The sequence below is a fragment of the Dipteris shenzhenensis genome, chromosome 23 (genome assembly GCF_047967505.1).
Source record: "Dipteris shenzhenensis isolate YYH24624 ecotype China chromosome 23, Dip_SZ_1.0, whole genome shotgun sequence".
NCBI classification, from domain to species: Eukaryota; Viridiplantae; Streptophyta; class Polypodiopsida; order Gleicheniales; family Dipteridaceae; genus Dipteris; species Dipteris shenzhenensis.
This window is the reverse complement of record NC_141618.1, coordinates 50,926,717-50,951,055: the sequence shown is the minus strand read 5'-3', so window position 1 is coordinate 50,951,055 and position 24,339 is coordinate 50,926,717. Positions and strand designations below refer to the sequence as shown.

Genomic DNA, 24,339 nt, shown 5'->3' with positions numbered 1-24,339 from the left:
GGCAAATGATGTACCTCAAACTCACACAGTTTCCAAACTGTGTGTGAGGGTTGTCTTTTGGGTAAGATGCATCATTTCCTTTTCAAAAGAATTGTCCGAAACTCTCACAAAGGAAATTGCAGCTAGTGCACAGTGATGTCTGTGGCCCAATGAGGACAAATGCCATTGGGGGGTACAAGTATTTCATGACTCTCATTGATGATTTCACAAGATATTGCTGTATATATCCTTTAAAAGCCAAATTTGAAGTTTTCTTATGCTTTCAGAGATGGCTGAATATGGTTGAGAATGAATCAAGATGCAAGCTGGTCACCCTCAACACTGTTGGAAAGGTCACCTCCCCATCTGTAAGCCCCCATATGAGGAGAGCATGGGGGAGGGAGACCTAGGGCAGAACCCAACAGAAAAAGAGAGAAAGGGGCTGCCACATAGACAGCATTATGGCTGGTATGTGGGCAGCACATCTAGGACTGTTAAGGGCAGGACACAGGGCCAGGAAAGTACGGAGCAGAAGCAAGACAGTCTGGGACAAATTGCGGAGGATCTAGGACATGGAGGCGCACTGTTTGCAGAGGCGCAGACATGGCAGGGAGTGCAGGCTCAGATCTGCAGCAAGGAATGTGACTGGCAGTGGGGAGGTGGCAGGCCTTTTATAGGCTGCATATTTGCATTGAATGGAGGGCCAAAAACCCTGGAAGTTTGGGCCATAAAAGGCTTGAATTGTGAGCCCTTTAAGGGCAGTTTTTCCCAAGCAGACTGGGTCGGTTTTTTGTACAGACTGAGTCGGTTTTTGTACAGACTGAGTCGGTTGCCTGGCCAGGCCCTTGAGGGCTATATAAGGGGGCCATTCAGGCCTCATTTGAATATCATCTGGAGCAGCAATTCCACCAGCAGAAGGAGCAGCAGCAGGGCTATCTTTGGGCCTACAGTCAGGAGGAGAAAGAAGTACCTTGTGCTGCAGACTTAGCTTGCAGGAGGCTGCCCACCTAGGCTGGTTTCCAGACAGCAAGGTGGAGAGGATCATTCTGGACAGAAAGTCTACTTACGCTCGAGGTGGAGCACGCGGACTCTAGTCTAGAGATAGCCAGCAGATAGGAGGACTTTTGTGGTAAGATCAGAGGACCACACCATTGGTGGGACTCTAGATCTGTCTCTTTTGTATTGTGTCCATAGTTGTGGACGGAAATATATTATTTGGTGGTTTCTCTATCTAGTTTGGTTCATTGTCTATTGATGAGTCTGCACACCTATTGTATGCACATAAGTAAAGAAGTCTGTGATTCCACACCCACACCGCACACTGTGTGAGCTCCTGGGCATTACTATAAGTCTTCCGCTACGTGTACCCTCTGTTGGGTATTTTCTAACATGGTATCAGAGCCCAAGTAGGAGGCTCACAGGTGTGGGAGCTTGAAGGCAGGGACCTTGTTGAAGGACGACCCTGATTCAGAAGCTCTAGGGAATCGACTTCCACGACTGGAGGATTGTGCCCTTGCGAGAAGGAGGGTGACTCAGGTTCAGTCAGGTGCGTTCAGAGTTCTGGGTTACTGCATTTGAGTTTGGTTGATTTTGCTGTGTGGTATATACAGCAGGGATGTCGACAGCCTCTTCAACCCCTGCTATCCCTTCCTCCTCCTCCAGTCTTCTCTCTTTCACTATCCCTAACTTTGGAGAGTCTGGGAACCTGGACGGGACTAATTACCCGATCTGGAAAGTGAAGATCCGGAGTCATTTAGTGGCTCGGAAGTTGTGGAAGCTGACCACGGGAGAGGAGTCGAAGCCGGAAGACATGGTGGACACTAAAGGGAAGGTACTCATGGCAGTAGACAGAGAGGAGCTTGAAGCTTGGGAAGAAAGAGATGCCCATGCCCTGGCAATAATAATAGGGACTACGGCGGACTCTGTTCTTCCGCATATCCAGCTGGCCGAGACGTCAGTAGAGGCGTGGGCCACCCTGAAGGATCTGTACGAGACAGATAATACCTCCCGGATCGTGCTTCTTCAGCATCAACTCTACAATCTTGATATGGAAGAAGGCGATACGGTGCATGATCATCTGACGAAGGTCAAGGTGGTACGAGATCAGTTAGCAGCGATTGGTCAGAAGACAGACTCATGCCATCTGGCCTTGATGGTACTGAGGAGATTGCCTCGGAGTTTCAAGAGCTTTGTTACAGCTGTGACAGCAGGACAGAGGACCAAACCTCTGACATTTGAGGAGTTGTGTCCCGTACTGCTACAGGAGGAAGCTCGGGAGAAGCTCTACAACGGGGACAAAGACGACAAGGCGATGCTGGTGAAGGATTCTGCAGGTAAGGGAAAGGGCAAGCCTAACAGTGGCAAGTCCAATAAAGATGACTCTGATGACGAGGGGACTTCGAAGAGGAAGCACAAGAAGAAGTGTTTCTATTGTGATACGCCCGGACATTTTGCAAAGGACTGCAGAAAGAAAAAGGCGGATCTGAAAAACAAACAGGAGTCTGACCCAGATTCAGAGGGAAAGGCCAAAGCTAATGTGGTAATCGAAGAGTTGTTCCTGGTGACATCACCGAGTGTTACCGAGGTCAGGTATGTTGATCCCGAAATCACAGTACGGATGTCTGACATAGAGATGTGGGTCGACGAGGAGTCAGATACCTTTGTGAAGGTGAAGGACAGTATGGAGCGCTTGGTACCTTCCAGGTTTGTGGCTGTTGACACTGACACGAGGGTGGATTCCATAGAAAGCCCTGGGGTCTCATGGTCAGATGGATGCTGGACTTCAGAAGGGGACAGTACAGGATTACACAGGATCTTGGCAGATGCCTCATTGAGGTACAGGGTTTGCTTTCAGAGCGAACATTCAGGCAGTACAACAGTCTGGTATGTATTTGATATTCTGCATTTGAGCCTTTATAGCATGCTGTGGAGAGATTCTGCTCTTCATTTGTCTCAAGTGATAAGAGATTGGAAGGAATTGGCCTTCTTCGAAGGCAGAAGGGGAAGTTTTGGTGCTTCTTCAAATCTCGGACGCAGATTGCTAGAAGGTGGTGGACAAAGAGTATTGAAGCCACAAGAGTACCTGCTTGAGAACTCAGCGAGAGTTCGTGGTCCAGGTTATCTGGATAAATTCATTGGTTACAGACCTTGCCAAAGGAAGGACGGGTTGAAACAGACCCTCAGAGCATGGTGCCTGGAAGACTCCAGGTTGTTCACTCATTATGAGGGGGACGACTGGAAGATCGTGACGGCTGGGTTGCTCGAGTTCAGAGGCGGGAATGCGACTGAAGGAGGTGCTACCAGAGATGGACCTGTGTACCAGGATGGTGTGCGGAAGCGGAACCAGACCTGGTGGAGCAGGAGCCACTGGATGCAAAGCCAGGAAAAGATTTCGACACCGAAAGGTTCCAGAGGTCTACGACCAGGGAGTTACTGGAGCATCTTCATCGACGTGTTGGCATTGGGCTGAGATGTGTCGGTGAGAGGGGGTGTTGGAAAGGTCACCTCCCCATCTGTAAGCCCCATATGAGGAGAGCATGGGGGAGGGAGACCTAGGGCAGAACCCAACAGAAAAAGAGAGAAAGGGGCTGCCACGTAGACAGCATTATGGCTGGTATGTGGGCAGCACATCTAGGACTGTTAAGGGCAGGACACAGGGCCAGGAAAGTACGGAGCAGAAGCAAGACAGTCTGGGACAGATTGCGGAGGATCTAGGACATGGAGGCGCACTGTTTGCAGAGGCGCAGACATGGCAGGGAGTGCAGGCTCAGATCTGCAGCAAGGAATGTGACTGGCAGTGGGGAGGTGGCAGGCCTTTTATAGGCTGCATATTTGCATTGAATGGAGGGCCAAAAACCCTGGAAGTTTGGGCCATAAAAGGCTTGAATTGTGAGCCCTTTAAGGGCAGTTTTTCCCAAGCAGACTGGGTCGGTTTTTTGTACAGACTGAGTCGGTTTTTGTACAGACTGAGTCGGTTGCCTGGCCAGGCCCTTGAGGGCTATATAAGGGGGCCATTCAGGCCTCATTTGAATATCATCTGGAGCAGCAATTCCACCAGCAGAAGGAGCAGCAGCAGGGCTATCTTTGGGCCTACAGTCAGGAGGAGAAAGAAGTACCTTGTGCTGCAGACTTAGCTTGCAGGAGGCTGCCCACCTAGGCTGGTTTCCAGACAGCAAGGTGGAGAGGATCATTCTGGACGGAAAGTCTACTTACGCTCGAGGTGGAGCACGCGGACTCTAGTCTAGAGATAGCCAGCAGATAGGAGGACTTTTGTGGTAAGATCAGAGGACCACACCATTGGTGGGACTCTAGATCTGTCTCTTTTGTATTGTGTCCATAGTTGTGGACGGAAATATATTATTTGGTGGTTTCTCTATCTAGTTTGGTTCATTGTCTATTGATGAGTCTGCACACCTATTGTATGCACATAAGTAAAGAAGTCTGTGATTCCACACCCACACCGCACACTGTGTGAGCTCCTGGGCATTACTATAAGTCTTCCGCTACGTGTACCCTCTGTTGGGTATTTTCTAACAAACACAGATAGGGGGGGAGAGTATATGTCAAAGGAGTTTGATGCATTTCTGTCTTCACGGGGCATTATTCACTCATGTATTACTCCTTACACTCCTCAGCAGAATCCTATTTCTGAAAGGAAAAACAGGTCCATAATGGAGATGGCCAGATGCATGCTTAAGGTCAAGTCTTTGCCCAATAAATTTTGGCTTGATGCAGTGATGTGTGCTAACTATGTGCTGAATAGATCACCTACACGGGCATTGAAGACTGTTAAACCTTATGAAGCATGGAAAGGCAGGAAGCCTTCACTTTCACACATGAGAGTTTTTGGGTCTCTTGCATGTGTTCATGTACCATCTCAGCTAAGACATAAGCTTCATGACAAGGCAATCAAATGCATATTTATTGGTTACAGCTTGGAGAGCAGAGGGTATCGGTTATACCAACCAAATACTGGGAAGATCATTTTCAATAGAGATGTAATCTTTGCTGAACATTCAGCTTCTCCTCTTGTGGACTGCAAAGCTAAGCCAGATGTTGACATGTTTGATGCCTTTGAATCTTGGTTACCTCTGCCATCCTCAAAAGAGGACTTTGACCAGCAACATGAGCCTCCTGCAAGCCCTCCACCAAGCAATAATCAGCCACTACGTCATGCTGATTTGCAGGTTTCTCTTCCGGCACAAAATGATCCCACTATTCATGATGCAGTCATTGAAGAAAGAGCTGTCGATAGACAGCAAAGGCAAGTTCCCAGATGGCTTCTTGATACATTGAGGGACAGCAAACAAGATCAGCCTTTTGCTGCCCGGACAAGATCAGGGAATAGACAACATGGTCACTTTCTTGAGTTTGCACTCCTTGCTACAGCTTGCAATGACGAGCCTCTGTGCCATAAAGATGCTTTTGACAGCAAAGAGTGGATGGATGCAATGTTAGAAAATACCCAACAGAGGGTACACGCAGCGGAAATAATGCCCAGGAGCTCAAACAGTGTGCGGTGTGGGTGTGGAATCACAAACTTCTTTACTTATGTGCATTCAATAGGTGTGCAGACTCATCAATAGACAATGAACCAAACCAGATAGAGAAACCACCAAATAATATATTTCCGTCCACAACTATGGACACAATAGAAGAGAGACAGATCCAAAGTCCCACCAATGGTGTGGTCCTCTGATCTTACCACAAAGTCTTTCTCCTATCTGCTGGCTATCTCTAGACTAGAGTCCGCGTGCTCCACCTCGAGCGTGAGTAGACTTTCCGTCTAGAATGATCTTCTCCACCTTGCTGTCTGGAAACCAGTCTAGGTGGGCAGCTTCCTGTTAGCTAGGTCTGCAGCACAAGGTACTACTTTCTCCTCCTGACTGTAGGCCCAAAGATAGCCCTGCTGCTGCTCCTTCTGCTGGTGGAATTGCTGCTCCAGATGATGCTGAAATGAGGCTGAATGGCCTCTTTATATAGGCCCCAAGGCCTGCACCAAAAAACCGACCAGTCTGTAAAAACCGACTCAGTCTGTAAAACCGACTCAGTCTGTAAAACCGACTCAGTCTGTAAAAACCGACCAGACTGCTTGGGAAAAACCGCCCTTAAAGGGCTCACAATTCAGGCCTTTTATGGCCCAAACTTCCAGGGCTTTTGGCCCTCCATTCAAGGCAAATATGCAGCCTATAAAAGGCCTGCCATGTCTGCGCCTCTGCAAACAGTGCGCCTCCATGTCCTAGATCCTCCGCAATCTGTCCCAGACTGTCTTGCTTCTGCTCCGTACTTTCCTGGCCCTGTGTCCTGCCCTTAACAGTCCTAGATGTGCTGCCCACATGCCAGCCATGATGCTGTCTATGTGGCAGCCCCTTTCTCTCATTTCCTGTTGGGTACTGCCCTAGGTCTCCCTCCCCCATGCTCTCCTCATATGGGGGCTTACAGATGGGGAGGTGACCTTTCCAACACCCCCTCTCACCGACACATCTCAGCCCAATGCCAATACGTCGATGAAGATGCTCCAGTAACTCCCTGGTCGTAGTCCTCTGGAACCTTTCGGTGTCGAAATCTTTTCCTGGCTTTTCATCCAGTGGCTCCTGCTCCACCAGGTCCGGTTCTGCTTCCGCACACCATCCTGGTACACAGGTCCATCTCTGGTAGCACCTCTTGGTACCACCTCCTTCAGTCGCATTCCCGCCTCTGAACTTGAGCAACCCAGCCGTCACGATCTTCCAGTCGTCCCCCTCATAATGAGTGAACAACCAGGCACCATGCTTTGAGGGTCTGTTTCAACCCGTCCTTCCTTTGGCAAGGTCTGTAACCAATGAATTTATCCAGATAACCTAGACCATGAACTCTCGCTGAGTTCTCAAGCAGGTACTCTTCTGGCTTCAGCGCTCTTTGTTCACCACCTTCTAGCAATCTGCGTCCGAGATTTGAAGAAGCACCAAAACTTCCCCTTCTGCCTTCGAAGAAGGCCAATTCCTTCCGATCTCTTATCACCTGAGACAAATGAAGAGCAGAATCTCTCCACAGCATGCTACAAAGGTTCAAATGCAAAATATCAAATACATACCAGACTGTTGTACTACCTGAATGTTCGCTCTGAAAGCAAACCCTGTACCTCAATGAGGCACCCGCCAAGATCCTGTGTAATCCTGTACTGTCTCCTTCTGAAGTCCAGCATCCATCTGACCATGAGACCCCAAGGCTTTCTATGGAATCCACCCTCGTGTCAGTGTCAACAGCTACACACCTAGAAGGTACCAAGCGCTCCATACTGTCCTTCACCTTCACAAAGGCATTTGACTCCTCGTCGACCCAACTCTCTATGTCAGACATCCTTACTGTGATTTCGGGATCAACATACCTGACCTCGGTAACACTCGGTGATGTCACCAGGAACAATTCTTCGATTACCACATTAGCTTTGGCCTTTCCCTCTGAATCTGGGTCAGACTCCTGTTTGTTTTTCAGATCCGCCTTTTTCTTCCTGCAGTCCTTTGCAAAATGTCCGGGCGTATCACAATAGAAACACTTCTTCTTGTGCTTCCTCTTCGAAGTCCCTTCGTCATCAGAGTCATCTTTATTGGACTTGCCACTGTTAGGCTTGCCCTTTCCCTTACCTGCGGAATCCTTCACCAGCATCGCCTTGTCATCTTTGTACCCGTTGTAGAGCTTCTCCCGAGCTTCCTCCTGTAGCAGTAAGGGACACAACTCCTCAAATGTCAGAGGTTTGGTCCTCTGTCCTGCTGTCACAGCCGTAACAAAGCTCTTGAAACTCCGAGACAATCTCCTCAGTACCATCAAGGCCAGATGGCATGAGTTTGTCTTCTGACCAATCGCTGCTAACTGATCCCGCACCACCTTGACCTTTGTCAAATGGCTATGTACCGTATCGCCTTCTTCCATATCAAGATTGTAGAGTTGATGCTGAAGAAGCACGATCCGGGAGGTATTATCTGTCTCGTACAGATCGTTCAGGGTGGCCCACGCCTCTACTGACGTCTCGGCCAGCTGGATATGCGGAAGAACAGAGTCCGCCGTAGTCCCTATGATTATTGCCAGGGCATGGGCATCTCTTTCTTCCCAAGCTTCAAGCTCCTCTCTGTCTACTGCCATGAGTACCTTTCCTTTACTGTCCACCATGTCTGCCGGCTTCGACTCCTCTCCCGTGGTCAGCTTCCACAACTTTCGAGCTACTAAATGACTCCGGATCTTCACTTTCCAGATCGGTTAATTAGTCCCGTCCAGGTTCCCAGACTCTCCAAAGTTAGGGATAGTGAAAGAGAGAAAACTGGAGGAGGAGGAAGGGATAGCAGGGGCTGAAGAGGCTGTCGACATCTCTGCTGTATATACCACACAGCAAAATCAACCAAACTCAAATGCAGTAACCCAAAACTCTGAACGCACCTGACTGAACCTGAGTCACCCTCCTTCTCGCAAGGGCACAATCCTCCAGTCGTGGAAGTCGATTCCCTAGAGCTTCTGAATCAGGGTCGGCCTTCAGGCTCCCACACCTGTGAGCCTCCTACTTGGGCTCTGATACCATGTTAGAAAATACCCAACAGAGAGTACACGCAGCGGAAATAATGCCCAAGAGCTCACACAGTGTGCGGTGTGGGTGTGGAATCACAAACTTCTTTACTTATGTGCATTCAATAGGTGTGCAGACTCATCAATAGACAATGAACCAAACCAGATAGAGAAACCACCAAATAATATATTTCCGTCCACAACTATGGACACAATACAAGAGAGACAGATCCAAAGTCCCACCAATGGTGTGGTCCTCTGATCTTACCACAAAGTCTTTCTCCTATCTGCTGGCTATCTCTAGACTAGAGTCCGTGTGCTCCACCTCGAGCGTGAGTAGACTTTCCGTCTAGAATGATCTTCTCCACCTTGCTGTCTGGAAACCAGTCTAGGTGGGCAGCTTCCTGTTAGCTAGGTCTGCAGCACAAGGTACTACTTTCTCCTCCTGACTGTAGGCCCAAAGATAGCCCTGCTGCTGCTCCTTCTGCTGGTGGAATTGCTGCTCCAGATGATGCTGAAATGAGGCTGAATGGCCTCTTTATATAGGCCCCAAGGCCTGCACCAAAAAACCGACCAGTCTGTAAAAACCGACCAGTCTGTAAAAACCGACTCAGTCTGTAAAACTGACTCAGTCTGTAAAAACCGACCAGACTGCTTGGGAAAAACCGCCCTTAAAGGGCTCACAATTCAGGCCTTTTATGGCCCAAACTTCCAGGGCTTTTGGCCCTCCATTCAAGGCAAATATGCAGCCTATAAAAGGCCTGCCACCTCAACACTGCCAGTCACATTCCTTGCTGCAGATCTGAGCCTGCACTCCCTGCCATGTCTGCGCCTCTGCAAACAGTGCGCCTCCATGTCCTAGATCCTCCGCAATCTGTCCCAGACTGTCTTGCTTCTGCTCCGTACTTTCCTGGCCCTGTGTCCTGCCCTTAACAGTCCTAGATGTGCTGCCCACATGCCAGCCATGATGCTGTCTATGTGGCAGCCCCTTTCTCTCATTTCCTGTTGGGTACTGCCCTAGGTCTCCCTCCCCCATGCTCTCCTCATATGGGGGCTTACAGATGGGGAGGTGACCTTTCCAACATGCAATGAGAGCTGAGTTACATTCCATTGCTAAAAATGACACATGGGAATTAGTAGATCTCCCTCCCGGCAAGCATGCCATTGGAACCCGGTGGGTCTACAAACTAAAAAGGAAATCTGATGGCAGCATAGATCGATACAAAGCCCGTCTTGTTGCAAAAGGGTATGCCCAACAACAAGGCATTGACTTTGAGGAGACATTTGCTCCCACATCCAGGATTACTACCATTAGATGTGTCATTGCCATTGCAGCCCATCATCATTGGCAAGTGCACCAACTTGACATCAAGACTGCTTTTCTTCATGGGGATCTGCAGGAAGAAGTATATGTCACACAACCTCCTGGCTTTGAGGTTGTTAATTCTAAAAATAAGGTATGCCGGCTTAGAAAAGCCCTTTATGGTTTGAAGCAGGCACCCAGGGCATGGTATGCCAAAATTCATGCACACTTACTATCCCTTGGTTTTCAGAATAGCCCCACAGAACCCACTCTTTATGTCCGCGGGAGTGGATCCGATTTTTTAGTGCTGATTTTATATGTGGATGATATGCTCATCACGGCCCAGATACTCAGCAAATTGCAGCTTTCAAGGCTGATTTGCAGCAGGTTTTTGAAATGTCAGACGTGGAACAGCTCCGCTATTATTTGGGCATTCAGTTTGCTCATGTTGAGGGGGGTATCATGATGTCTCAGTCCAAGTATATTGGACAGCTCCTTGATCGTTTTCAGTTTGAGGATTGCAAGCCAATCTCTACTCCAGTGGACCCTGGCTTCAAATTCTCAGCTCATGATGGGAGCACACCATGTGATATCACTCTTTATCAGCAGGCTGTTGGATGCCTTATTTATTTATGTCACACCAGACCTGACTTACAGTATGCAATATCTCAGCTCAGCAGATTCATGCACATGCCCAGTTCACAGCATTGTCAGGCAGTGAAGAGAGTCTTCCGATATCTCAGCGAAACTCAGGATTTAGCCCTCTTCTATGGTGATCAGGGTTCACTTACCATGCATGCTTACACGGATAGTGACTGGGCAGGATGTTCCCACACCAGAGTGTCACATACTGGCGATTGTTTTTTGCTTGGCAATTCATGTATCTCTTGGCTCAGCAAGAAGCAACCAACACTTGCCACATCTAGCTGTGAGGCTGAGTACAGGGCAGCTTTCACCGCTACAGTAGAGTGTGTTTGGCTTCGACAGTTACTTACAGATCTTGGTATTCGCCAAACATCCTCCACTATTGTCTACACTGACAGCCAGAGTGCTTTGGCCATTGCACGTAACCCAGTGTTTCATGCGCGTACCAAGCATATTGAAGTTCATTATCATTATGTTCACGAGCGGTTGTCAGCAGGAGACATAGAGTTGTCCTATCTTCCCACTGAGGACAACATAGCAGATATGTTTACAAAGGCACTTCCTCGTCCCAAGTTCGAAGTCTTTCGACAGGCTTTACACTTGGTTCCCTTCGTTACATGATCTGACATCCCTTGTACATTCATAGGTGGCCATATCCTTTTGGATGAACATGTGCGACCATGACCAGAAAATACCAAGTATTCTGAGACGTTTCCAAAGTACTTCAGCCCATCCCATGGAGGGGGGTTTGTAGGCCATCTCCCCATGGTTCTAGTGATGCCCTATAGGCCATGGTATGTGCCTTGTAGGCATAAATATAGGCACTTGTAGTGTTAGTGCCTTTTAGGCCACATAGGACACTTAGTCCTATGTGACACCTAGGACACTTAGTCCTAGGTCTAGGTACAAGTACTTTGTACTCTTTCTTTTCTATTATCCTAGTTGACGTGACAGCGTTTCTGATCGACCCTTGTACCTTGTACATGCTCCTTTTTGTCTACGTGACCCTTCAAGAACAAGTGTAGAAGCGCTCAGCTTTATCGACTTGGTACTGTTGGCAATGTTGAACATAAAGTTCTACATCAGCTTTCATTTTATGCCAAAATAAAGTTCTATCTTGGATGGCTTGCATTGGGATTGTAATGACATTCAAATAGGATACAATGTCTCGTATCCTTCACTCTGGGCGCACAAACCTTTTCCTTCCAAAAAAGCAAGCCATTACTTCCTAAAGACACAGTCCTAGCTTGGACTTCATCAGAAATGTGACATAAGATCCTTCACGATAGCAAATCTTAAAGTCAAAATTTAGCACTAGTTTTGACATTTGGGGTTAACAAGATTAGGAGCTGCTAAAGTTCTCAGAGATGAATTATCCATGTAGGTCACAAAAGTAGAGCCACACAGATAAGGTATCCAGTTTGCTTCTGTTGTCAAACATATAACGTGTTATACCATTCCCAAGTTAATTCCTAGACTCATGTAGTCACGGGCGTTGGCAACTCATTTATCCACCCAGCCAAACTCTCAAGATAGGATTCGTCTAATTACGTACGTTTCTTCGTTATTTTTTTCATCCTTATCCCTGAGACCCCAAACTCCCTAGATAGTTCCTGGCCACATGTCACATTTTTGGCCCTTACTTAGATGCATCCTTTTTCACCCCTCTCTTGGAGTTCCCTTTTAAAACAATTGCCCCTTGGCAATTTACACATTAGATGCACCTAGGCCGTAGCCCTATTAGAACTATCTAGTCAATGCCATTACGCCCTCACCTAGGACCTTGGCAGTTACTTCTCTTGACCATTTAATTACGCACATTAATTATTACAAAAGTTGGTCATCTAAGAGAAAATGCCCACCGATCTATCCGAGGTCATGCTATCTCGACTAGAGCATAACATTCCTTCCCTCTTCAAGCATCAGCGTCCTCGATGATGAAATCTGGGAATGCTCTCCGCAACTGGTACACGGATTCCCAGGTAGCTTCCGATAGAGACTGACCATGCCATGCAACCAACACCGTGGGTATCTTCCGATTTCGTATTTGCATTGTTCCTCGGTCCAGGATTCTTGTTGGTTTGCGCCTTGCAATATCCTCTATCTCCTGAAACAAAACCACACCTTCGATTAGTGAGTCACCTGTATGCAAAAATTTCTTTAAGCGCGAAACATGAAAAACCGGGTGCACCTTACACCCCTGTGGCAATTCTAATTTATAGGCTACACTGCCTATTCTCTTTAGAATTAACCACGGCCCACAGTATCGAGGTGATAACTTAGCACACTCTCCTGAAGTCAACGACTTCGAGTGCGAAGGAATTCTGAGAAAAACTTTTTCTCCTTCTTCAAATACTCTTATAGACCGATTTTCATCCGCATACACCTTGGCTCTATCCATAGCCTGGCGGATGTTAGCTCTCGCAAGTGCTAGCATCTCCCGCATCTGAACTACAAAGTTCGCGGCACTAGGCACTTTCTGAGGTACTCCAACTATAGTTGGATTGGCTGGCCTATAACCATAGTTCAACTCAAACGGACTGAACCCAGTAGATGAATGTTTCCTATCATTGTAGGCAAACTCCAACAATGGCAACCACTTGTCCCACGTATGTTGCCTCAATGACACATATGCTCTCAGCATATCCTCTAAAGTTTGGTTGACTCTCTCCGTCTAACCATCCGTCTCAGGATGATCCCCACTACTCATTCCCAACTCAGTCCTTAGTGTGTCGAATACCGCAGTCCAGAAATGACCGGTAAATCTGACATCTCGGTCTGACACTATGGATCTAGGCAATCCATGCAGACGAAATATATGTCTAATAAACAAATCCGCTACTTGCGGGGCACTAATAGACTCTCTAGTCGGAATGAAGTGAGCCATCTTGGTTAGACGATCAACCACCACAAGGATAGAATTATACCCTCCTTGTGTTGCAGGTAGCCCTACAATAAAATCCATGGAAATGCTCTCCCACTTACTTAGTGGTATTTCCAAGGGCTGTAAAAGTCCGGGTGGCTTCACCCGCTCGGCCTTACTTACCTGACACGAGAAACACCGTGTCACATATTCATGAATATGCTTTTTCATCTTTGGCCAAAAGAAATCTCGCTTCACGAGATCATATGTCTTCTCGACTCCTGGATGTCCCGCACACGGGCTATCATGGCATTGTCGAATGACTCTCTGCCTGAGATCATTCTGACCAGGTACTACAACCTTGCCATTTCTAACTAGCATACCATCCCTTATGGTATATCTTGCATAAGTTTGGCCTTTTCTGGATGCCAGGTCATCCTTTTCATTTTCCCCGGGTTTTAACACATGAGCCTTAGGCCATAAGCTCTGGACAAACTCGTCCACCTTCTGAGTTTCTCTGATCTCGGTCATTAGAGCACTCTCTAATACCGTGAAACTCAGGTTGTGCATAATGCGAGATAACGCATCAGCTACCTTATTGTCTTTTCCCCTTCGGTACCGAATCGTTAGATTAAACTCCTGCATGAGCTCTGCCCACCTAGCTTGGCGGCCCCTCAAGTCAGGCTGTTTACAGAAATGTTTCAGAGTATCATGATCCACATCCACATAAAACTCTGAACCATACAGATAATGCCTCCATGTTTTCAAAGCATGGATAACAGCATACAACTCCAATTCATGAGTTGGCCAATTCCTTTGAGAGGGAGAAAGCTTCTTGCTTTCAAAGGCTACTGGCCTTCCCTCTTGAAGGAGGACTGCTCCTACCGCAATGCCACTTGCATCGGTTTCTAGGAACAACGGTTTCTGGGGATCAACTATTTTTAACACCGGTCCTGAGACCACAGCTTGTTTTATGGTGTTAAAACTTTCCTGTTGATTCTGTCCCCAAATAAAAGGTACTTTATCGGAGGTCAGATCAGTCAATGGCGATACTATTTCGGAATATCCTTTGATATGCCTTCTATAAAACTGGACAAATCCCAAGAATGATCGCAACACAGTCAGACTCTGAGGGATTGGCCAAGTTAGTATCGCAGCCACTTTCTTCGGATCCATTTCTACCCCCTGTGGAGTAATTATGAACCCTAAGTACTCAAGCCTAACCATACACAGTATAGTTTTCTTTTTATTCACGTAAAGACTGGCTTTCCTCAAAGTACTGAACACTATCCTTAAGTGTTCACAATGCTCAGTAACACTTTTACTGAATATCAAGATATCGTCAATGAAATGTACTACGAACTTTCCGATATACGGACGTAGTAAATCGTTCATAAGCATGACGAAGGTCGCTGGAGCATTGGTAAGTCCGAAGGGCATTACCAAAAACTCATAATGACCAAACCTGCTTCTAAAAGCGGTTTTATGCACATCCTCGGCTCTAATCCGGATCTGATGATAGCCGCACTTAAGATCTATCTTGCTGAAAATCACGGCTCCATGTAATGCATCTAGCAAATCATCAATCCGAGCCATCGGATACCTGTGCTTAACAGTGATATTATTCAATGCTCTGTAATCTATACAGAGGCGAAACGTATCATCCTTTTTCCTCTTTAATATCACTGGCGAAGCAAAAGGTGAGAAACTTGGTTGAATCTGCCCCAACTTGAGGTATTCTTCCAGTTGCCTACGCACCTCCGCTTCTTCACTAAAACTCATTCTATAGGGAGGTCTATTTACAGGTTCTGCCCCCGGGATCAGTTCAATCTTATGCTGAACTTTCCGCTCTGGAGGTAACCCATAAGGTAGTCCATCCCTAAAACATTCAGAGAACTCCTCTGTTATAAGATTAGCCAGCTTGGCCATCTCACCACTTTGCGTAACATCAGTGCTAGTCGAAGAATCATCCACCGACTCTACCGATGCTGTGCAAAGGTACAAAAACTCTACTTGAGCCTTTCTGATTTCCATCACGGAAACCAACGGTCCCTGAGGTATATCTCTTTCATCTCGCAAGACATAAAGCACATCATTCATCTTGAATTGATATACGTGCTTTTTCCAATCAATGGCTGGATTCTTCCTAGAATGCCACGCCATTCCCAGGGCTATATCCGCATGAGCAAGCTTGGTTATTTCAAAATCAAGCTTCTCAGCATAGTCCTGAATCCGAAGCTCCAACTGGGTAACCCTTTGGTCCCATACTTCAGTTGAACTTCCATCGGCCATCCTGACTGTATACGCATAGTCAGATGGACTTGTCTTTAATTTCAGCCTCTTCACGAGCTTGGAGTTAATCACATTGTGAGTTGACGCTGAGTCAAATAACACAATGACATCATGACTGGCCACTTGCCCTTTCATCTTGATTAACTCCGTATCATTGAAGGCTGTATACCCCGTTGCTGCGGGCTTAGATAGGATGTTATCAGGTGCACTCGTCACTAACTTAGCAACAGATACACATAACAAACAAGGTACTAACCTCTGAGAAGGTCCCGCCAGTTGCATCTGCATATGTTCCGCACTGGGACTCTCCTGCATTTCTACGTCGCATTCAGATATTATCATATTAGCCGTGCGACGATCTTTATTCAGTGGACAATCCTTCCACTGATGTCGCTGAAGGCAGCCGAAGCACAATCCTTCTTTTCTAGCTTTCTCTTTTTGTTCAGGGGTCAATGAGGACTTTGACCAAGCCCGGGCTGCCATTGGAGTTATTTTCCTTTTCACCCCAACGGTGGTACTTGTTTTTACTGGTCCCTCAACCGGCTTCACCTGCTTGGTTTGGCCACTTGGCTGTGAGACACTTGTCTTTGAAACCCATTTCCTCTGAAATCCCCCTTTTCTCGGGTGCTCATACTGAGTCCCTGCCTGCACAAATCCACTAGACCTGCCTCTGGCATCCTCATAGTTCAGGGCTACTGCTATAGATTCATCTAGTGTAGTCACATATTTAGCCCGAACTTCCATCTTGATCTTGTCGTTCAGTCCATAGATATAGTCTTTTAACTGAACCGACATAGGGAGAGGGTCTGTTATTTTCATAACACATTCCCTGAATTTGTCAGTGTACTCTGCCACTGACAAGCTCCTCTGACGAAGATTTCTATAAGCATCCCAAGCTCGGGATTCTTCATCAGGTGGGAGAAAGTGTTTCTTGAATTCAGCTTTAAACCCTTCCCAGGTGGTTGGAGCAACTTGATCCTTCTGTTGCTTTATCCACCATCTATCCGCTGCCTCAATAAACAGGTGTGTGGCCTCGCGGATTTTCTTTAGATCGGATTTAATCTCACAAATGGCGAAGGCTTCTTCCCACTTGTGCAACCAAACCTCGATCACATCAGAGCTGCGCTCGGTCATCCGACCAGCGTACTTCTCCGGTCTATAATTAGCAACATTGGGTACTTTGACCCTAGCGCGCTCTAAGGAATGAACACTGGGCTCTGGCTCTGCTGGAGCTTTGCCCTTGTCAATCCTAGACGGTCTAGCCGACAAGGCTTGCACCATCTCCCTAATCTCATTTTGACCAGCATTCACCTGAAGCTGCTGGTTCATAATCTGCTGTAAAGCATCCTCTAATACTGAAATCCTACCAATCAATGTAGGTGCTGCGTGATGTGACATCTGTTGTGTAGATTGAGCTCTAGACTCACTAGGATTCACCCTTGAACTCTGCCCTTCTGCTTCCATTTTGTTGAAAAGGGAAATAAAAATTTTTCTCTTCCTTTTTTTTTTTTTTTTTTAAAATAATAATAAATGCGAAAACTCCAAAAGTACCGCACTTCAAAATTCCTTCCTGTACAGGAACAAAGTCCCGCAAACTAAGAACTTGAAATATATATATCCTAAAGGGAAAGAGATGCCCCCTGGTTATCCTTGAACTCGAAAAAGAAAACTCCGCCCCGTTTTATTCTCAATCTGTCAATCTAAAATGATAAACAGCCTGCCGTCACCACGTGAGCGCTGATCAACGAATCCAAACGACGTGGGGAAAAAACTGGGGCCGTTCGTAGCCGTCGAATGTCAGCAGCGAAGCATAACAGCGAAGTATAGCCAAATATACTGCATTTAGACCGTACTCCTTGTCAACTGCGCTACTTCCCTTTCGCCTCACAGGCCCGTTGTTTCTCCGCCAGAGATCGTGCCACGTCCATTCCAATCTCGTTCCTCGCAGGTTTGAAATTGCTGAGATTAGATTTTCATCACGGCAAACCGAAGGTATTTCGATGCATCATCTCTCCCCGTTCGTAGCTTTCGTCACTTACGTGGAGATGACGACGAGCAGGATTACGCAATTTTTTTTCCTAACAGCTCCTTCACGTCGATCTCTCCCTTACTGCGCTCTGATACCAAGTGTTATACCATTCCCAAGTTAATTCCTAGACTCATGTAGTCACGGGCGTTGGCAACTCATTTATCCACCCAGCCAAACTCTCAAGATAGGATTCGTCTAATTACGTACGTTTCTTCGTTATTTTTTTCATCCTTATCCCTGAGACCCCAAACTCCCTAGATAGTTCCTGGCCACATGTCACATTTTTGGCCCTTACTTAGATGCATCCTTTTTCACCCCTCTCTTGGAGTTCCCTTTTAAAACAATTGCCCCTTGGCAATTTACACATTAGATGCACCTAGGCCCTAGCCCTATTAGAACTATCTAGTCAATGCCATTACGCCCTCACCTAGGACCTTGGCAGTTACTTCTCTTGACCATTTAATTACGCACATTAATTATTACAAAAGTTGGTCATCTAAGAGAAAATGCCCACCGATCTATCCGAGGTCATGCTATCTCGACTACAGCATAACATAACGGATCACAAGAGAATAGCAATCCTACAAAGTTTCCTTATGCGGATCTCTACTAAAATGAGATGCCAAAGGAGCAATTGTCACTTGCTTAACACCTATAAGAAAAGAATCGTTTGTTTAGGTGTGAAATAGCTTGTGTCTTGTGACTATGGCTTGTAAGAAGTTCAACGCTTGCAACAAGTCACTCTAGGACTAAATGACACATACCTGTAATTACCTACAAGACAACCAACAGTTAGGTGTGGCTAGAATATCACCACCCAACGGAGATCATTGCTAGGATCATCCCCTAGCTAAGACTCCATGTCCAATGCCATGCAGCCCCAACCATGCATTTCATTGCGACTGACTAACCTCATCGTCATGGACCTTGAGGCAGATGGCCTTGTTCGTAGCGCAATCCGAACAACCTCTTGTTGCTGTCTACCTTCACAAAGGAATCTAGATCCGTGGACCACTGCTCAACATTGAATAGGAGCGTTGTCACTCCTTGGTCAACATATCCAAAATCAGGGCTACGGTGTGTAACTACCAAGAAAGGCTCCTCTTTCACCATTAGCTGATTCTTCCAGCTTGGACCGGTCCTCCTTTTGTTGATTTGCCTTCATCTTCTTTTTGCAATCTCATATACTAAGTGGCTAGGTTGATCACATAGCGTTTTCTTCTATCTTAAGAATTTTGTTCTTTGGTTTGCCCTCTCTGTGACCTTTCCCTTTGTTGGAACCGGTGTCTTCATAATGCCAGCTCCCTAATACAACTCCTGCCATGCCTTCTCTTGAAAGCAACAAGGAACTAAACTCCTCGAATGTGGCTAGCTTCGATTCTGCTCCTGCTGTCTGGGTTGTCACGGTTCTTGGCATACTATCCACCTCAGCCATTGTTTGTATCAACGACAGATTTTGGAGAGTAACGTACAAATCATGCAAGATCATCCAGGCCAGGTCCGTGCCAATTGGATGCGCAGAAGCACCGAGTTTGCAGAGTTGTCTTGTTGATCATTGATAGTGCCTCAGCATCCCTGAGCCCACTGGGTGCTCAGCATTTCTATGCCACTCCTTCAGTAATCGCCCAAATGCTTCATGCAAGAAGGTGGCTCAAAATCTTGATCTTTCAGATTGGGAAATTGGTCCCATCCAACATACGTGTCTCACCAAGTTTGAAATCAACATATGGGATGCCACATCACACTATGAGAAATATTGGAAAGAGGAACCACAAAGCATATGGCACGTGTTGTCCGACGAAGTTGCCTTCCTCTTGCCCATGTGGTTAGTGAGTCGTGTACTCCAACATAGGATATGGTGTCTAGAAGAAGGAAGAATACATTGTTGTCTTATGGGCTTGACATGATGAAGACGCATGGTAGCCTTTCCATAGTTACTAGGGAGCAGGAAAGGGAAATATTCTGGGAACGTCAGAGGCTGGAACGGTTTTCATTTCAAGAAGAGGGAAGGTGAACCCGTAATTGGAATGCCATGTCATCATATGACAGAAATATACAAGACAGAGAGAGAGAAAGGGGAAACGAAGTGTTGGAAGTCAATGTCCCTCACATGTGAGACCCCATATGGGAACATGGGGGGCATATGACTGTTAGGGGGAGGGATAATGGGGAACTGTTTGGGCCTGCAGGACAGCGGCATAAAGTGCTGGAAGGAAGGCCACAAAGGGCAGGGACAGCAAGCCCTACTGAACCCCCTGGCATTCCCTTATATAGGCTGCCCAGGGGCGGATGGTTGGGGCTGAAAAGGGGCCGACTGGCCAGTCGGCCAGCCCCCTATCAGCCTACCCGGAAAGTCGGCCATTTCCAGGGCCTGCCAGCCCCATTTAAAAGGGGCCCCTTGTCCCCCTCATTCTCCATCAGCCGCTGAAGCCTGAAGAGGCAGCGCGGAGCAGGAGAATTCTACAGTGGTGTATGCCGTTTATGCTCCATCTTCTGAATTAGAGTCAAACAATCTTGGGATCCATTTTCCAAAGAGCTAAGTTTTTTTGTCTGATATGAGGCACAAAAAAATCTCCACCCTTTTTCAAACAAGTAAGCCCATGCCAAGGATTAAGATGGACTTTGATCTTCCTTTCTGGATCTACCCACAAAACTCATTGGAAGATTTTCCCAATCTTACCTACTATACATTGTCAATATCCATTCATAGTATATAGATTAGGCAAACTCCTGCATAGGGTGGAGGTCCTGGTGCACCCAATATCCCAACTTTTCCTCTATTTTGTTAAGCTTCCACCATAAGAATATTTCATGTGTGGTCTGCATCATTGAATGCGAGATGGAGTGTTCTATTCCAAAATAGGTTGGGAGGATAGAGTGATTCTTTCCTTCATTTCCAACACTTAGAGAGCTTGGAGTGGTGTCACATGCACCCCTGCATGCGGAGCTATAGGAGGTCCAAAGGCAAGCCTTAGGGCTGGACAGGCAGCCTTTTATAGGCTATCCTGGCCGCCTAGGTTCGGCCCATAGGGCTGAACAGGTCTGGCAAAAACAGCCAACCACCCAGTTCGGTCGACTGACGAGCCTGGTTGGCGAACATATTGTTCTAGTAGCCCTATTTAAGGGGCATTTGCCCTCCATTTGCCCTTCATTCCAGCTTGCTGCCACGCGATTCCAGCCCTCTCCTTGCCACGAATCAGTTCCACATCCTCGACAATGAGAGGCAGACATCCGTGCTATTTGGCTAGAAAAACTCAGCGATCATGCTCTGAGTGGATTCTACCGGTGCACCCTAATCTCTTAAGACTATGTGTCCTAAACAGATGGTCTGTATGTGGGATAGCCTCATGAATGAAAGTCACCAAGAATTTCTGATCTAGGTAAGATAGGAAACTGGTGAGGGGTTCGAACCCATCCTTAAAGAGACAATACTAACACCTCATATCTCGTAGTACACGGGACATCTAAAAGAAAATTACTCCTCCGACTCGATCTCTTGCCGATCACATAGAGTCTAGACATGACCCTCTCTAGGTATGGCCTCAGCCCGCCCACTATCAATGCATAGTCGGTGCAATGAGACACGGAGTGGCCTGATCGATATCCTCAAAGAATGGAGGAGGTGGATTCGGGTATAGCCTGGTGGGTCGATGAAGCTCTCCTTTAAAATCCGTAAGCAGTGGTCTTTGTAGACGCTGAGCTTCACAAGAAGCTTATGGGGTACCCACCAGCTTGTCAATGCGTGTAGCTGTAAAAGATCCTCCCAGATAACTTGGTTAACCTCGTGGTAGGTGAGTGGAATAGAAGGAGCCTCAGTGCTATACTGAAAGGAGGGTAATCTGTCCTTATCGAGCCCTAGATTCTCAAACCATCTGCATGTACGTGTGTACCAACACCTTCGCCCTCAACTACTAAACTCATGGATTTAAGATAGGACCAGCCATGGTAACCTACGTCGGTTTGAGGTATAAGAGCCATAATCCCTGACTCGACAGATATATGTGATATCTGAGGATGCTACGTCCAATTGTAGTTGAGATGCCCCAAACCCAGTCAGAACTATCTGATGTGGGACTGATGGCTTACTGCAGATCATCCGTGACAGCAAGAGAACTCAAAGCCTCCTCAATTAAGTGTGTGGCGTATCCCCTACTCAGTGGGACTTGCATGGCTGGTCGCATTGTGAAAATCAGGCTAGAGAAAAAAATCATGACTGTAGATGCAGTAGGGACCCAGAGCTCGAGGCAGGCCATACTTGATAACGGAGGGACGCACAAATCGCATTGGGTGACCTCCCATCCTTGTTTAGACCGGGGACACGACCCACAGGTGTTAGAGTAGCCTTGTTTAGCAGCAGAGCCATTGCCAGGATATCGAGACGGACAGCGCCCATGGACAGTCACAAGCGCTTCATCACTAGCTACGCATCAACAGAGCCTTGCCCCCTCATTTCTTGGTGAGAACAAAATTGTGTAGCTACGGTGTCTAAGTGTTACACATTTTGTTCTCATCTGGGAAATTGTTCGTACCTCAGAACAAGTTACTTGATCTGCACTTGCCGTCTGGATGCTGCTAAACAGAGCACGCAGTTTGTGGTCATGGATCTGGCCCTGTGGTAGCAAGTCGTCCAACACCGCCCCCGGAATCACCCAGTTCCTAGTTTTCGACGATGCCTTCGGCGGAACCACGATCTGAAAGGCACCGGGGGAGAATGACGGCAGCTCCTCTTCATCGGTCCTGCCAATGACCGATTCGAGAATCTCACCCCCAGCAGACATGCGGATTCTGTCCGGATGCATTACCATCTTCGTCCCCTCACAGAGCGAGGTGCGGAGGGTGTCGCTGTAGAAGCAGTGCAAAGACCCAGCGGGACTCTGCGCGGAGGTCGAGGAATGCAAGCGAGCATTCGCGTGTTTGCGACTGGCGAAATTCTCCCCGGGAGAGGAGGGATCAAAAACGTCGATGCGGTGGAGGAAGCCATTGCCGAAGAAGGCCTCGCAGGAGTGAGGGGGGAGGGAAGGGGGGGGGGGGGACCAAGGGAGGGAGGAGGGGAGGGGAGGCCAAGGCTTGGGAGGGGAGGGAGGGAAGCTATGGTTTTGGAGAGGGAGAGGGGGAGGGGGAGGGGGACGGAAGGGAAGATTGGGGGGGAGATGGAAGAAGGAGAGCTGCGTGAAATTGAAGAGGACTATCAAGGCAACCAGAGAAACGAGGCAGAAGCGCATGGGAGATAACGACGCCATAGCCAAAACACCCTTCCTTGCTTGCTCCAAAGGAAGTGTTGGGGGAGAGGGTGACAATTACAAGGAAAATGATAAACTTTTTTATCTTCACCTTCGTTTACACCACGCGTTTGGGTGGGTGTATAGGGGGCCTCCATACATGTGTGTGAGTGGGGAGGGGAGGCCAAGGGTGAGTGCGGAGGGGAGGGGAAGGGTGTTCGATCACCAGCCCCTATGCCTACTACTCGTCCAGGATCACCTGCTCCTAGATAGGGCCGGGTGAGGGATGAGTGATTGTAAGGAGGGTGGGGAAAAATCAGTACAATACCCTCCACCCCAAAAAAAAAAAACTTCCTCACCTTTTTCTTTCACCTCACTCCACCTGTCACTTGTTTCGAACAAGGGACACATTGCCTTGGAGGACCCTGTGGGCACAACATCCACAAAAAGGGCTTAAACTCACAGACCACCAGGCTTGTAAGGTATGCCTAAAAACTTATAGGTAAGTGAAGCAGCTGGCGGCACATGAGGTGGTACAATGTTTGCTCACCTGAGCTAGCTACCTACGTTCGAATCCTTCGAGATGTGTAGGCCATGGGCAGATGTGCTCCTTATAGTTGGTCATGGGGGTGTGATGAGTTGGGGCGGCGAGGGGGAGGATGGGGAGGAAACTGTTGGAAAACTGAAGGAAAAGAGTAGAGTGTACACAAACTCAGAATACTTGCATTACTTGCTTGTAGAATGAAGAAGAGTGAGGTCCTTAAGTAGGCACCTCATACATGCTCACTGACATCACTGATGACCTCAGAGCTCCACAATCATCTCCTCAATCTGCTCCTAGATTCTCTCAATCATCCTATGTGGCTCTTCCACCACCTAACTGTGCTTGTGGGCACCTAACTGTGCCTCTAGCACTCACACATAGAAACATAAGGTGTGCCTGAGGCATACACCTTGAGATATCCCAACAAACCCCCCCTCAAGGGAATACCTCAGGCTATGTCAAGGATACATCTAGTCTCATAGTTTCTCATGCCATCTCATGGTGGTCAAGGATTAATCTATGGCTAGGTTCTCATGCTAGCAAGGGTTCCCTTGGGTGTAAGGTAAACAAAAAGGGATACAAAAAGACCTTCCAATGGTTATCTCCCCTGCATGTACATGCACACAATGTCTGCAGGAGGTACCATGGAGCAAAACATACACATGGCCTACATCATAAGGTGACCAGAGGTGTTTACAAAACACACAAAACACAATAGTTTATTTCATTCATTTTGGAGGACTATTCAGGCTGAGTACCTTGACATAAAAAGAGAGATCTGGAGCATACATAGAGATGATTTAAAATGCATAATCTTCATGGGATGCCTCATCTTGTGGAGGCTCAACTGAAAGTAGATTTGCACTTTCTTTCTTTGCTTTGGCTCTGCAAAACTTCTCATTATGGTTGTTCTTGCCACAGTGCTTGCATGGA

At 47.3% G+C, this 24,339-nt stretch overlaps 1 protein-coding gene across 1 annotated transcript in view; it reads right to left on the bottom strand.

Annotated features, from left to right (window-relative positions):
• XYLT (beta-1,2-xylosyltransferase) overlaps nt 1–22,926 on the bottom strand; it is a 54,156-nt gene extending 31,230 nt beyond the window's left edge. The window contains exon 1 of the mRNA XM_087394804.1: nt 22,173–22,926. Coding sequence (XP_087250930.1) covers nt 22,173–22,883 — 711 coding nt within the window. The 5' untranslated portion in view covers nt 22,884–22,926. The remainder of the gene's footprint in view (nt 1–22,172) is intronic.
• Between the last annotated feature and the right edge of the window lie 1,413 nt (nt 22,927–24,339).